The sequence below is a fragment of the Schistocerca serialis genome, chromosome 4, assembly GCF_023864345.2.
Source record: "Schistocerca serialis cubense isolate TAMUIC-IGC-003099 chromosome 4, iqSchSeri2.2, whole genome shotgun sequence".
Classification (NCBI taxonomy): domain Eukaryota; kingdom Metazoa; phylum Arthropoda; class Insecta; order Orthoptera; family Acrididae; genus Schistocerca; species Schistocerca serialis.
In genome coordinates this window covers 432,588,966-432,605,419 of record NC_064641.1, presented here as the reverse complement: position 1 = coordinate 432,605,419, position 16,454 = coordinate 432,588,966, and the positions used below count along the sequence as shown (strand labels likewise).

Below are 16,454 nucleotides of genomic sequence, written 5' to 3'. Positions count from 1 at the left end.
TTCACGCCCACTGCAATAATTATTCCAATACTTAAGTGTCAGGATTAGAAGTGCAGTTCTGTCTTAGCACAGCTACCTGCATGTTACGTTGTGTAATACGTACCTAGCGGCCCAAGGCGATAGTTGATGGTGACCAGTATAACTCCATATGAGACGAGGAAGTCTGGTCCAAACTTCTGGTCGGAACCGCTGCCCCTGACGAAGCCGCCGCCGTGCACGTAGAAGAGCACGGGCAGCCCGGCGCCCTCCTGCGGCACCCCTGGCACGTACACGTTCAGGTAGAGGCAGTCCTCCGAGCCCTCGCCCGTCTCCTGCACGCAGTCGCTGCCGTACTGCGTGGCGTTGCGCACGCCCTCCCAGCCACTGGCAGCTTGCGGAGGCTGCCGGGAATTAACTGTCAGCTTATGTAGTAAGCGTACATACACAGCATGAACACTGATAATGTCGACAAACTGCAGGACGGATTTCTAATTGGAAGTGGAGGAAAAAGATCCTATGAACATGGTCGAAATGGACGGCGTGCATGCAACGATAACAATTTGTCCTGGAACGCATTACAGAGCTGTGTCGCTTCCATGTCACAACAGATGTTTGAAGTGGCTTCAATGGTATGCAGTGCACGTTTCACACGTTGCATCATGGATTTCCACACTCTTTCACATGTTCCGGTCTCTCTCTCTCTCTGAAAAGCGTCACAGACTCGTCAACACGCTGTTGAAGGATCTGCACATCAAGAACTGGTTCAGGAGGCACAAAGCTTTTCAGATGCCCCCAAGAGGTTTAAGTCCGGTGATCTAGCACACTATGCTACATGGCCTCCGTGTGCTATCCAAGACTTTTTGGGGTGACGGTGAATTCTAATGCGGAAATGGGACGGTGCTGCTTCATTCTGAAACCACGTAAACTGTCGTACTGCCAAAGACACATTCTCAAACTTCCCAGGGGGAGTATACCAGAGGATGTCCAGGTATGTTTCTCCGTCAAGGCAGTGGGGAATAATGACCGGCCCTGTCCACACATTGATGCTGAACCGAAGCCGATGGGACGCCTCAACCATTCCCCATGGATTGCCTGTAGCCCACAGATGACGATCATGAAGATTGATGATGCGTGTTCAGGTACAGGTTTCTTGCCAGCCCAGCTAGCCACGCGGTCTAATGCGCTCCTTCCCGCACGGGAAGGCGTACCAATCCCCGGCACGAATCCGTCCAGCTATCCGCGCGGTCTAACACGCTGCTTCCCGCATGCGAAGGCGTACCGATCCCCGGCACGAATCCGCCCAGCGGAATAATGTCGAGGTCCGATGTGAGTGGTTTTTAAGGCGGCTTTCCATCTACTTCGGCGAATGTGGGCCAGTTCCCCTTATTCGGCCTCAGTTACACTATGTCGGCGATTGCTGCGCAAGCACTGTCTCCACGAAAGCGTACACCATAATTACTCCACCACGCAGACATTTGCGGTTACACTCGTTCCCCTTGTGGGTGGGGGGGGGGGGGCTGTCCACTGAGGGTCGAACCGCACAATAACCCTGGTCGTGAACCACTGAGTTCTTCGGCGGGACGAAGCCTCTCCGACGTTTCTAGGTCTCCGGTTTAAATACACAATACACAAATATTGCTTTGTCGGTAAACAGGACAGATGACAGAAATCCCATAGTTGTGATGGTCTGGTGAAAGAAACATCCAAAAAATCCTTCTGTTGTAGAAAATTCGCTGCTAATAATCCTTGCATTCGTTACAAGTGATAAGGATAGTACCGGTTGTCAAGCAAGATACACATAGTCGTATTTCGCCTTGCACCATGTTGACGGGCCGCTTTCCTGGAGCTTGTACAAGGGTTCGCCTGAATATCCTGTAGAACCTGGTCCTCAAATCTGGTTTTTGCACCGTCTGCCGCCTTCCTGCACGTTCGCCTGTCTCAAAGGAACCATATCACACAAACGCTCAAAACTAGCTTCAAGTATTGTATGATGTAGTTGGTGTCTGTGAGGGTTCTTGTTTTAGTTTAGCCATGTTGACTCTCGACCGTTTCCACATTCTTGCCAGTACACAAATACCATCCCAGCTTGTTCCCGACACGAATACCGAACCACTCTGCCGCTTACAACACACTGCGTCAATCACTCAGCGTGCAACACACAAGAAACACGCGGCACGTGATCAGAGGAACTATCACTCGTCAGCGCCATCTGCCGTGGCAACGATTTATTTCCGTACGCGTGTTGTTAGGACCTTTCCAGCCATTTCCAGTCAGGAAAATGTCCTGCAATTTGTCGGTTTTTTAACGTTAATAATGTATATTCTGCTGTCTCGTAACAAGATGGTCCGAAAGTGAGTGCCTTATAACCATTGGAGGTTATAAACATGTTCAGGTTCTTATTATAAATAAGGTGTCACGCCTTTTATAATGGTGGCAGTTCGTCAGTGGTCAGTCCATGATTCACAACCATAAGCTGCATTTGTTTAAAGTTATAAAAGATACCGACAAATCGGATATTAATCGTCGACCATGCTTGACGTCCTCGTAACAGATGGACTTTTCATCAGGACTTTCGAACAAGGAGCGACATCCTTGGAACGAGATAGCTTTAGGCACATGAATTAATTATCTCTGCCTTTTTGGATGGGAAACACATTTTTATTTGAATGGAACGGAATAAGACAATTTACTGAAAGTAGTGTACTTCGGCAGCCACAAACTTTTCCGTCTTTAACAAATGGATTTCACAATAAAAAGAAATATGTTCTTTATGGAGACAGTTTCTGAGGTAATTAAAAGATGTGAAATGATGTTGAGAAAGGCCATGCTGCATGAACAAAAAAGTGGCACTCCCAAGGGGTGATGTCTGGTGAATGTGGTAGTTGCGGTAACATATCCCATCGACGTCCCATGAATGGTTTCTTCACTCGATTTACAAGTAATTGCGCATTGTCATAAAGCAGACTGACTTTCACATGTCTCTAAGTATTACAGGCGTTGTCTTTATCCACACAATTCACATTGAGTAATTAGGCTTCATAGCATTCAACATTCACCGTCTGACTGGTTGCAACAGCTCGTGGTACATCACATTGGCCAGGAGGGATGTCATAATTGTCGATATCAGTCTCTGCACGTTGTTGAACTAGTAAATGAACAGACTGTGGATGAAGTAGAGGACATTATTCAGTCGGTCGAACGTAGTCCTTCAACAAGCACACGTAGAACTTCTGCACATATCAATGTTCCATATACAAGAGTGTAGCGGACATTACATATGCACGGGTTCCATCCGTGTCATTTACAGCCCATTCGACACTTTCTGGCAGGGGATGAAGATAGACGATTGGGAATTTGTCCAGTCCCATTTTTCCCATTGTCACTCTTCCTGATGAAGCCAACATCGCTATAGAAGGCATCAGTGACATAATTCACATCAGTGGTCTGAAGAAAACCAACCCAGTGCCATTGTGGAGACACATTTTCAACAACGCTTCTCTGTAAATGTGTGGTGTGGTTTGACAGACAATCAGCTGATTGGGCCTGTTGTGTTTCCGCGTCGTCTTAGACGACCTTGTTATCTGCACTTTCTTGAAAATGAGCTTCCACCGTTATTGTTAGAGATTGCCTTCGCTGAAAGAATGCCTTTGCTCATCCAGCAGAACGGGCTCCTGCACACTGTAGCCGTCAGCTGACATCATCTAAACCCAACATTCTCCGGGAGATGCGTCGGTAGATATGGGCACTTTTCACGGCCACCAAAGTCCCCGAACCTTACCCCTTTGGATTTTGCTTGTGAGGATGGTTGAAAGGCGAAGCCTATAAAGCAAAAATAACCACAAGAGCCGATTTGATAGCTCGGATTATGAATACTGCAGCCCTCATAAAAGAACTCAAAGACGACCTCAGAAGAGCTACATGCGGTGTTATCAAGAGAAATCAAACGTACATTGCAGTTGGCGGTGTATTTTTTTGAAAATCAACAGTTAACGTCCTTATATCCCTTTGCTTTAAGTGGGTTTGTGATACATACTAACGGCTTTATTTCTATACTCAAAAAAATTGGACATATATTATAGGTCATTTTTATTGCAATTCATTAATACTACCGCCTCCTAAAATATTTATTATTCCTCCTGATACACTTTGTCTATGCTTCAGAATGAAATTTTCACTCTGCAGCGGGGTGATATGAAACTTCCTGGCAGATTAAAACTGTGTGCCGGACGGAGACTCAAAGGTAGGAGACGAGGTAGTGGTGGAAGTAGGCTGTGAGGACGTGTCGTGAGTCGTGCTTGGGTACTTCCGATGGTGAAGTCGGCTCTCAGCGGTGTTGCGAAGCGGACGTGCGCGGGGCTCTGTGCGGCGCTCCGCAAGCGGTCCATTGTTTACTCGCGCGGGTAGCGGTATTGCGGTGTAAACAGATCACCTAGAACGACGAAGGCGCTTTCTTATAGAAAGGCCACGATTAAATTAACGTTCCACAAGACCTAAGGTAGATTATTTCCTGCTTGAAGTAATGCACGTCGTTCCACAGGAACTTCTCGGTATAAATCTTTCGATCGTCTCCAGCACAGCTTACCTGAAATTTGTCGATGAAGCTGCGTGCGAAGGGCTTATTCACTGTTTCACCGATGTATATCGTTGACCATGCAGGACTCGGCGTTCGGAACATCCGAATCTTCGAGCTGCCGTTTGAAGTTCCGGTCACGCTTGTCGTGAACGCGTTGCGGCCTTACTGGGAAGTACAAAGTCACATGGAAGAAAAGTGGCATACGATCGAGACGTATCCTGTACTGAATGAAGTGCGTCAGGTGCGAATCGAACTGCGCAAACATATCTCACCGTACGTGATCTTTGCTGGCTGTCGAGTGATCGTCATTTATGACGGTCAACGGCGGACTTGTTCAGGGTGCGGGCAGGAAGAGCATGTACACTCTGAATGCCTGCAGCGACGACTCGTGCAGGTACCACGTGCAGACACACCGCCTACATCGTAATCGACAACGCAGCCTATTACATATGTTGAGGCAGCGAGGAACATGACGGACGCGGACGTTGTTTCATTACAGTTACCGACCTCCGCGGGCCCGGTTTCCACGACCACGACGACAGCGGCCACGTCTTTACTCCAGCCGTGTGGGGAAGGAGAACACCAGAAGGTCGATTCGAGATCGGACACGGGGATGCGGGAGGTGCCTACTGTTTGTCGTGATCCACAGGACGCGGACACACGTTCCCGCAAGCAGAAGTTGCCCAAGCGACGAAAGAAGAGGAGGCTGTCTGCATGAAATGCTTCGCAAGATGTTGACACACTGCAGGAGGACGAGGAAAATCCATATGCGGCCCGACCTGTCGATCTCACTCCAACGGTTCCTGGCTCGCTGCTGGCAAGGTCCGCCCGAGGACAATGCCAAGTTGACGATGCTCACTTGACCGACGAGCCCCCTGGCGATTTTGCGGCTATGACATTAGATGAACGCCATGCGTTGCCTAACGTACTACCCCACAAGTTGGTGATTGGGGGTGCGAGATGGAGATGAAAATAATGATATCAGACTCGAGCGACAACCAGATGCCAGGGGCCGGCGGATCGACGGACGGACATCTTATCTTAGCCGATCAATAATAGATTCGGTGCGGGTGGCAGGGACGGCCGGACGGGCGACGTGCCGCTTACTCGCTTAAACGACTGCAGGATACGTCATCGTACTATCAAATGACCCTGGTGTATCAGACAGGTACAGTCAATGTCAACCGTATTAGTTCTACGACCAAAACCCGGTTGTTAAGGGACATCATTATGACGGCGGGCCGGCCGGTGTGGCCGTGCGGTTCTAGGCGCTTCAGTCTGGAACCGCGTGACCGCTACGGTCGCAGGTTCGAGTCCTGCCTCGGGCATGGATGCGTGCGATGTCTTTAGGTTAGTTAGGTTTAATTAGTTCTAAGTTCTAGGTGACTGATGACTTCAGAAGTTAAGTCGCATAGTGCTCAGAGCCATTTTTTCGGCGGCGGACATATCGTGTTCCTTCAAGATGTACGGCCTCATCTGCGCCTGGATGTTTACGGATATGCATTTTACGTCAACCCAACTTCATCGGTGGTGGTGGTACGGCCATACTACCATGCGATGGCATCGAACCAACGGATATTCAGTATTTTCCATCAGCGAGAGGCATTGCTCTCACCATCGGCGGCAGTCCGCCTTGTGAATCTGTATGCCCCGTCTGGTGCTGCAAAGCGTCGAGAGCGACCACTCTATGTACTCCACTGACCTAGTTCCATTGTTTCAAGGCGCTACAGAGCACTTCGTGGTGGGCGTCTTACGCCCTGAGCGTCAGATCCCTCATATGTCCCATGTCCAGCCGTTCATGCTATGGTCAGGGATCTCGTTTTGCGTGATACATGGACACTAATCCAAGGTGGCCGACGTGGATATACACACTTCACCAGCCACTCGGCCAGCAGGTTGGACAGGATTTACGTCTCCCGAGGTCTTCAGGCGCCAACTGTCGGTGCTGAGCTGTGGCCCACTGCATTCACCGACCATCAGGCCCTCATCTACGCCGTGACTCTGCCACGACAACAGACGAGCCGTAGTAGAGGACCTTGGACTCTTCAGTTCAACATTCTCCAGTAAGAGAATGTTGCCGTGTAACCGTCACTGCTGCCTGGCACAAATGTGAGAGACGCGTCATACCTATGGTATCACAACACGATGGTGGACATACTGCTCCAGACCAGCTCTTCGCCGCACCCTCATGGCGTATGGACGAGATAGGGCACTTTGGTTCCGATCGACCTCTGAGTTTTACTGCACGGTCTTGCGAGAACTAGCGTCACAACAACCTTCGCCAGAGCGCTAAATGGCCGTCTACCGGACACAGGCACGGCTTCTGCAGATCACGGCTGGCAGATTGCACGGCACGCAGGTTCGAGTGAGACTGTAAGATTACATCTCAGAGGGACGTAGTTCTCTTTATCACGTCGTCAGAGAACGGAGACACCGTACGAGATGACTCATCAAAGCAGTTATTTCTGCAGACGAGCAACGCGCAGAGACACACAAAGCCATGTCCCGTGCCCTCACATATTATTACCCCACTATCTGTCAAGCAGATCAACGGCGTGACAATGACATTGAGGACGGCCTGCACGATCTGCCACCTTCGGGTAGGGCGCAATGCAACGCCACTTCTTGGAGGCCGTCACGTAGGAAGAAACGCACATGGCCCTGACGCGGGGGGCGAGAAACAAACCCCCTGGACCGCATGGTCTTCCGCTAGATGTTTTACAGCACCTTTTCTGACCTGATGGGGGAAGTTTGGCAGCAGATGTGCTGCGAACTCCTGGATCCTGACTTTCACGTCGCCCCCCCCCACCCCATATTTGTTGGAGGGCATGATCATCACTGTGCCAAAGCCAAAGGGGAGGGGTGGGTGCAGTTCACAAGACTACCGGTCGCTGACGTTAGTGAATTCGTATTACAAGCTATTCCCCTCATTCTTCGTGCTCGCCTCCTCGATGTTCTTAAAGATGCCTTTCATGTCGACCAAGCATGTCTGGGAGGTGGCAGTAATATACATACGGCGTTAAGCTCGTATAGAGATATAGGGGCGATCATGTCGGCTTGACCTAGGTCACGCATTTGACCGAGCTGAGCTCCATTTCTTGCAGGCTGTCATAGAGAAGATGTAACTGTCCCCAATATCCGCAGGTGTGGTTCTCCGTCTCATCCACGGAGCCCTTCCGCAGTCCTGGTCAATGGCTACCGCTAGCTTAAAGTTCACTACTGAGCGCTTGCTCTGTCAGCCTTTCTCTTTGCCGTTGCCCTCGAGCCTGCAATTCATGGTCTACGACAGTCTTTGGAGGGCATTCGCTTCCACCATGTGCATTTTAAATGTTGTGCTTGCGCGAACAATGTAGTTTTCTTGTCGAGTCGGCAGAAGATATGAGTACGGCGGTCGTGTGGCATCAACGATACGGCGAGGTGGCCACAAGTGAAGTCGCACAACATGGATATGGGCAGAGGACTGAATATGAATACGCCAGTGCCGATTACCAAAGTCAAGAACCGTTACGAGACGCTAATGTTGCTCACACATGCACGCGGCATTGGAATAATAAACGTACACAATAGGGCGCGCGCTCTCTTCCTGCGTGCGACGCATCGCTTACGTACTTCGGACAAGGACACCCTCCCTGGTACATTGATTCAGGAGGTGATGCCTCAGTCCTTGCGGTCGCCGATTCCTGTTGAGCATATCACGCCAGAACTGTGTCACATTCGCACCTACCTGGTCGATATGAGTTATCTGTTGGATGTCTTACCGACCACGCGGGATCCAAAGACTTCTACCGCTACTTTCAACGGACGCTGCCTGCTAATGTGGTTGAACGCCGCCATCCTGCGGTTGGCTGGAGACGGGTGTGGAGTAACATACACTCGCCTTTCCTTCCCACCACGGTCAGGGCGCTGTGGTATGCGATTACGACTGATAATTTCCCCAGCCGACAACGCTTACACATGATACACCTTGCCAAGGACCCTCTCTGCCCAGGATGCGCCGCTGTCGACACCGACATGCGCCGTTTCATTTGTGGTAGGGCTGCCGACTGCTGGCGCCTCACACGTCGCATGTTGGTATTGTTGCTGCGACGGACGCCTAAGTCCGTAGAGCCCATCGAGCTGATCACTTACTTCCCTGCTAGTCGTAACAACGCCACTGTGTGGATTAAGTGTATAACATTGTGGTACTTTTTTAGTGAGAGCGATGCAGGGTTGTTAGATTTTTGACATTATTTAACGAGCAAGTGGTCGGTTTTACTGCCCGACAGCACTTAACTTCGGTTATCTGACGGGAACCAGTGTTACCACTGTGGCAAGGCCGTTGGCCTAGAATGTGTAATTTTCGTTAATTCAGTTTGTTGGATTCCGAAGACTTGAAAGACTATCTAAACTGGTAAATTTTTTTGTTAATTTTTGTTAGAAACTTGCAAAAGATCAGGAAAGGCTTCAAATGTTTTCACAATTCAGGCGAATGGAATACAGAGGATATCACGACAAAGAAAAAAGAAGAAGTGACGTGGGTGTAGACCGAAGCAAGAATTATCATGCATATCGCCAATTGGTGACATTTGGGTAGCACTGCACGGCCAAGTTCTGAGGTTGGTGAAACAAACCCTCGGTTGAGACGCAGACGAAGCTTATTGGAAGTCAGAGACGCCGACGGCAAAAAGAAATGAGGTGGTGATGCCGCACCATTTTCCCATATCTTGTCGTAGGTCTAACAACCGAAGGAAACAACGCAGAGAGAGAGACAACAGTCCTTTCACAACTATCTCCAAATGCAACGATCATCGCTACAGCCATGAGAACAAATGTCGTGAATGAGTGTTGTTAAGTGGGAGAGAGTAGTAGGAAGTGAGATTCAAAGCGAAGAGAAGGAAACAGAGGAGTAGGCATTATGAACTTGGTAGTATCGGGAATCTCAAGTGCGTTAGTTTTTATGTCCAGCAGTTAAATCTTTTGCAGGTTATTTATGATTTTTAAGCTAATATAATAAAGCAAATAATATGACAAAATAGGTCTGGAATGAAGGAGAAGGTGGGAGTAATAGACGTGAAAGATTAAGTTATTTAAAACTAAGAGGTTGTATTTGCAGTTAAGATTCTCGTTGTGACAGAAAATTCTATTGCAGGTATTGATTTTCAAATGTCTTGGACTTTTAAAATCAATGGAGACGAGTTGAGACGTGACAGTGATCTGGCAGCTCACTGACCAAGCTCATTTTCTAACACTTAAGTTACGTAATCGAGTCAGTACAGAAAGGAATACACGGTCGTGGTGGATATCATCACTACACGCTCTGTTTGGTTTAATTATGATTGGTGCAAACCGCATCTTAAATCCACCTTAGAATCGGTAGATATTTCATGTGAGTGCTTGCATCGAAATTCATGGGAGTGTCCGATCCTTGTAGCACTGATGGCCGCTGGCGCCAGCTAAAAACGCAAGTGAGACTTGGCGGGCAAGGAGCGAAGCGTCAGGAAGTATTTATGCAGGGATATTGTCGGGAAAAACTAAAAATAAGACACAGTTTGTGGGAGCAGACACCCCTTAGCAATAGGCAGTTGGACTCACCTCGAGCATTGAAAGATGGGAGAAGCGAAAGGTCTCCGTGTAAAAAAATACGTTTTTGAGGAGACAGCACAGTCATAAAGTTATTTCGCGTAGAGTTGCCGGAGATAGGTATTGTAGGAACTGGCATGTAGCATTATCATAACAAAATTGTATTTATTAGGATACGATTCCATAGCCGAGTGGTCAGCGTATCTGACTGCCACGCAGTCGGCCTGCGTTCGATTCCCGCCCGCATCGGAGATTTTCTCCTCTCGGGGACTGGGTGTTGTGTCGTCCTCATCATCGTCGACACACAAATCTCCAAATGGTGACAACTGAAAAGATCTGCACCGTGGAAGTCGAACTTTCCTGGGTGGAGAATCCCGGCCAACGATGTAGTACCCTCATTTAATTTCATTTGAACTTACCAGGGGAAGTGATTTGCCTGATGTTACAAGAAGCTAAAATATGATAAACAGAGCTCACAGGCCTTGTACAAAATAGGATGCTTCTGGTATTGATCTGTAGCTGATGGCATTTCCAACTCAGTGGCACAATAAACTTTTTCGTCGTTCAACTTAGACTGAGATTGTGAAAATATAAACAATTGCACAGGAACTGACTTTCGTTGTTGCTTTGAAGATTCATTCTTGAGTGTGACAATATCTACAGCCTTAGAGTTGGTGACTTATATCAACAAGGTTTATGGTGGTTCATTTCATCATCTTGTTGCTGGTAAGTAGGGCGATGGTTGTCAACCTTTTGTGAACTTTCTTGGCATTGTGTTAAATAGTCACTGATGATCTTTTGTCCATATTTGTAGGTGCCAGTAGTTGATATCTGGAAGAAAATGGTGCGTAGTTCTCTGTCAGATTCAAAACTGCCGTGTAAATTTGGTTTCAAAGTTCCACGTGATAGCAGTATTACTGTGATCTCAGACGAGAGTCGCTAGTGAATTAAATGCAAATGAGTTACTTCTCTGGATAATTTGGTGGATACCACATAGGCTCCATAAATTCTGGGTCGTGGCGGCTGTGTCTGCTATTGTTTTGTTACTACTGTACTCAAAAGTATTTGGAGAACACTGGAGCTCTAAAATATAGTGTGTTTTTGCCACAGTGCGTGCTATTTATTTAATAGTGTTTGGTCTTCTTCCTGAGTTGCGTTTGTATTAATTCAGTGTGTAGCTATCACACACCAGTTGACGTACAGCGTACGAACGATTGCAGAGCAGGTAAGGACAGGCAGAGGACGTGTGTATGGGCTACGAGTGCACAGAACCAGCAGGTTGATCTTATCACTCGACTGCACGCACCTGTCATTACTGCACTCATGGCTCCAAGCAGTTCGCTGTTACACATGTTGCAAGGCTTGGGTGCTGTGCGTCTTCCTCCAACCTTTTTTCAATAGATTCACTTATAATTAATGCTTAGGGATATTTGACATTACACAGTTACCTCACAAACTTCAATTTTATGCTGGATAAGTCACATGATATTGAATTTCGGCTATTTCATTTTTCTTGTAAGGTTAAGCCATCACACGCCTGAATGTTGATTTCAACACAGCAGTGTTATACACTCAGTTCTACAAGAAAGTGTACACCATAATTTTAAAGACAACGTCCGCATCTCTGGTAGTGGTCTCGAATCTGAAATTAATGCGCTTTTGCACAGTGTATGGATAAACAGTGTGTGAGTTGAATGTTTTGATCTGCCGGTTACAGTTTAAAATGAGTGCAAAATATCTGAAGCGTCACGAGGCAGTGTTCCTTGCAAACCATCCAAGAGACCAAAGCTTTCGTATGGAGCTGCTGCTAAAATTTTTAGAAACTAAGACGTTCGTGGCGAAGTGAGTCAAACGATGTTTAGAGATTGGAAACGTGGCTGTTTGCTCTTATTTACAGCCAATTTAAAGGCTGAAAAAATGTGCAATATTTATCACAGTTGCCTTATGAGGTCCGTTAAGAAGCTATTTGGTTCGAAAGAGGCATACTGTGTGCTTCGAGAGAAAAATGATTCGAGGCATCGCAGCCATCTCTGTACAGCGTGGAAACAAGACAATAGGGCGCCCACGATGGATGGGCTTGCAATGTCTCCGGATGCAAATTCGAAGTCTTGCAACAGACTGGGGATAGAATTAAAATGCCTTTGCATCCACAGTTTAGATGTTAGCAACTAAGCCACCGCGCCACTGAAATTTTTTCTTTTATTCACAGATTTAGTTTGTTGGTTCAAGAAGTGGCCAACAAGCAGAAAGAGTAAAGTGTGAGGCTGCAGATCTACACCTTGCTTAGAACTGAAGCAAGAAAAATGTCAAACAAGACACGACATATTGTATGCTTTGTGCGCTAAACGTTCACACCTCATCAGTAAGTTAATAACAGCAGACTGAGCTCACCTCCAAATGAAGACACGAAAATGATCTTTCCTTAATGAGGACCACAATCACTATGATGTCTTTAAACTACAAGCCTGCTACCATCTCATGTATATTTGTTTATTACCTCTTCTTTCAAAATGTCGGCTTTTGGCCTTTAGTAAGTGCATCTGGGAATGATCAGTAAGTAAATTATAATATTCTGATGAGGACATGTTATGCAGTCATACCAGTCCTGTATGCTTAGAAGCCGAAATATCACTAGGGAAAATAATAAAAAAGTAGTTAAAGACAAATGGTGGTACTATTATCAATGAGAAATTGGAAAGAGTAGTTTCTCTGAAACATTTGTAAATTGTGACTATTTTTGAATATAAGCTCTTTGAAAGAATGAACCAAATGGTTAAAATGACTCCAAGCACTATGGGACTTAACATCTGAGGTCGTCAGTCCCCTAGACTTAGAACTACTTAAACCTAGCCAACCTAAGGACATCACACACATCCATGCCCGAGGCAGGATTCGAACCTGCGACCGTAGCAGCTGCGTGATTCCGGACTGAAGCGCCTAGAACCGCTCGGCCACCACGGCCAGCAAAGGATGAACCAATTAGTTCTCCCAGAACTAAGTTCTTTATTATTCGTAGTTCGGACTCTGATATCTCTGCAACAGAATGAGATCATAAACACACAAATACTTGCATTTTAATTTTGTAGCAGTTGTGGATAATTCCTAACTAAACAACATACCCATTTCATTAAAGGTAAAAGTTGGTAGGCTACTTGGCCACATCATGTCCCACTTCAGTTTTTTCTTATGTAAATGACGTTTCTGTACCTCTGATGGACTCTTCTTCATGATCTTTTCCCTGTTACAAAAACGCAGTCAAAAAGCAGTGTCGTTTTCATTTATCCTGAAGAAAATTCCATCAGAAGTATCGAAACGAAAATTGAAGAAGGAAATGACGATACCACGAAGTCTGGTGACATACATACCGATTTAGATTGTTTTTTTTCCTTTGTTAGTTTTACGTTTCCTTTGTGCGTTATTAAGCACTAATTCGTTGACTGCATGCTTTCAGATTAAGCCTCGGTAAAGCAATCAAGCCGTACATTTAGTTTCAGGATGCACAACGTGAATATATCTAACTTTATTGGGAATCACCTCGAAACGCAGGTCGCCCACAGGTGGTTCGGCGTACGGGATGCCGAGGAATGCCGTGTAGGACGTGTTGTAGACGCTCGTGGCCGTGGTCCCTCTCAGCGTGCCCTGCTGTACGGTCACCAGCACTTCGTCACCCTGTAGCAACGTCACATAACTTTGATTACAGCATTACACAAATTATTGTAATTATTTCTTATTGTATTCAGCTGCTAGGCAACTCCCAAAATGCAACACAGAATACACAACCGTTAATTAAGCCAAAGGTGGTGCAGCTGCAATATTTTATTTTTTTAATTCTATGAGACAATCTTGTAGGCCAATTCCAGACGACTATTGCAATTGTTTGGTTGATTTTTCAAACATTTCTGAAAAATTTTAAAAAGGGAAAAAAACTAGATGTGTAGCACCAATATACGCAAGTTCTATGAGAATAATGCATTTTTATTTACAACTACTAGAATCAAAAAATGATGAGTTGAAACAGAGGTTACACATTCGTTTTTTCTGAGAAATCGTTTCGCAGTTATGGGGTATTTTTTACATTCTTCAACAACATCGTTCCCAACAACTGTAGTCTCAATTTTCTTTGCTCTACTTTTCTCAGTAGGATCATTCTTACACATCGAAGGATTTTTTGTCGAAGTCGATATAGATATAAAATATCCAAGGAAAGCTATTCGACCTGGAGCTCAAAAAGACGAGAACCCGACTTTTGAAAATGAAGAAAAATCACTTTGATGCTGGATGTAGCTCTTCTATTATTTTACTCTTTCTTCACTCCCACCTGCCTGCAGCGTATCTTCAGCCATATTTGCCTTAAACGGTGTTGTATCTTCATAAATAAATAAGAGTAGGGACATAATTTCAGGAATTGAATACCAGAGATGGTTGGATAATTTTTCTTGGGATCAGTATTGTGATGTTTATTAGTTTCTGCATAATCAGAGGGTGTTGATTACGCTACGGGATGATCAATTAATGAAAACCTGTCCAGTTGCTAATAAGAAATTTATTAAACCCACGAATGGTTTCAACCTTCAAATTAGGCCATTTTCAAGTGGACCCGAAAGTGACTGAGACGGTTCGTGGAGTTCTCATTATCAGATGTGAGGCTTTTCACTAATTCTAATAGTTTATCGGTTGACGTTTGAATAGCAAATCATGACAATCTGCCGTAATCACTTCCGATACTAAAAAACCAGGTTCATAGCACGTTATTCTTCTTAATAGGTTACTTTCCTCATAAGAGAGACTGATCTTGAAAAATGTAAGTCATCAGACTATTAATTGCCTTCATTTCTCACCTCCGAATGCCCCAGAATGAAGTACCTCGAAGAGAAACACGCATTTTAAGTGTAAAAGTCTCGTTAATCTTTTCATTCGTAACAGATCTTAAATAACTGCAGAGGTCATCGGTCCCTAGACTAACACAGTACTTAAACTAACTTATGCTAAGAACAACACACACACACCCATGCCCGAGGGAGGACTCGAACCTCCGGCGGGAGAGGCCGTACAATACGTGGCATGGCGCCTCAAACAGCGAGGCCACTCCTCGCGGCAAATAACTTACTTATAGGGGGGTCAGGTCTTCCAGGGGGCACTCGTACTGGAGCTTCCTGAACCATAGTTCCTGATAATAACAATGTAAATTTAGATTATAACACAAACGAAAAGTCGCACAACATTATTCGCATGGCCAGTGATTTATTATACTGACTTAGCAAAAGCAATTTGTCTGCAACTGTTCTGTAATTCAAACAAAAGCAGGCCAGTGGGAAAATGCGATAGCCGGATACCGTTTATAGCCAAATCCGTCGCCGAGGCAACTCTTTGTTAAGAAACGCTCTGACAAGAAGGTGCCAGTATGGTGGTGGTGCATCATTTTCAGTATGTTTTCGCAACTGAGTAAGCAGCCATAACTTCAACACGTCCTCAAAAAAAGGGCACTCCGAAATTTTTTTCGGGAAACGACACAAAACGCGTGAACCTTTGGGAGTCTCTCTAGTGCTCGACTACAGTATGTGACAACTGTGTTCTCCATGTTCTTACGTTGTGACGGCTCACTTCCACCGTTAAGTGGAATGTAGCCTGATCAGTGAACACTAAGGTTGAAATGGCATTGTTATCTTTCATCTAGACGTTCATAAGCACGCATAACCCCACACGTGTTCTTCTGTCATCAAGTTCTTGTTGCAATTAAATCCTGCATTGTTTGAAAAACAAAGATTGCTCAACGGCATGTGGACAGCAACATGCTTAATGGCTTATTCTCGGCTGGCATGACGAGAGTGCTTGTGAGGACATCGTACAAAATTCACGTGAATGTTTTCTACGTCACTGGGGCGACCAATGGATTTCACCTTACATCAACAACTAGTGTCTTGAAACTGCTCATTCGGCCGTGGAATACCTTGGTCTGTAGGCGGCATAGTCCCTCACTGTTGTCACTTTATCGCATCCCTTGAAACGAAGACGCAGACCGCCTTCTGTGCTAAGCTATCGTAGTCTGAGCTAGCGAGCCAGCTGTCGGTACAGTGGGACCTCTACCAGCGAACACACAAACCGTAAACTTACAACTGGTGCTAAGATAGACGTTTAGTTTATATGCTTGAGAGAAGATTTTCCTCAAATCTTCATTCTCTATGCATCCTGTGTCCCAAATTTCCCGACATATCTTTCATTAGGGGGAACATGTTACATTCATGCACATACACAAAGCTTAGTACATTCGAAGAAATAAACTAGAGAAATTCGATGTGACAAATAGAAGTATAGGCAGACGTTCTTGTAACCCGGCGTTCAAGTA

General features: G+C 45.9%; 1 protein-coding gene across 1 annotated transcript in view; it reads right to left on the bottom strand.

Annotated features, from left to right (window-relative positions):
* Nucleotides 1-14,454, bottom strand: part of LOC126474515 (juvenile hormone esterase-like) — a 97,872-nt gene extending 83,418 nt beyond the window's left edge. Inside the window, exons 1-3 of the mRNA XM_050101985.1 lie at nucleotides 14,413-14,454; nucleotides 13,646-13,780; nucleotides 104-380 (exon numbers count right to left, since the gene is read on the bottom strand). Of these exons, the coding sequence (XP_049957942.1) occupies nucleotides 104-380; nucleotides 13,646-13,780; nucleotides 14,413-14,454 (454 nt within the window). The remainder of the gene's footprint in view (nucleotides 1-103; nucleotides 381-13,645; nucleotides 13,781-14,412) is intronic.
* Between the last annotated feature and the right edge of the window lie 2,000 nt (nucleotides 14,455-16,454).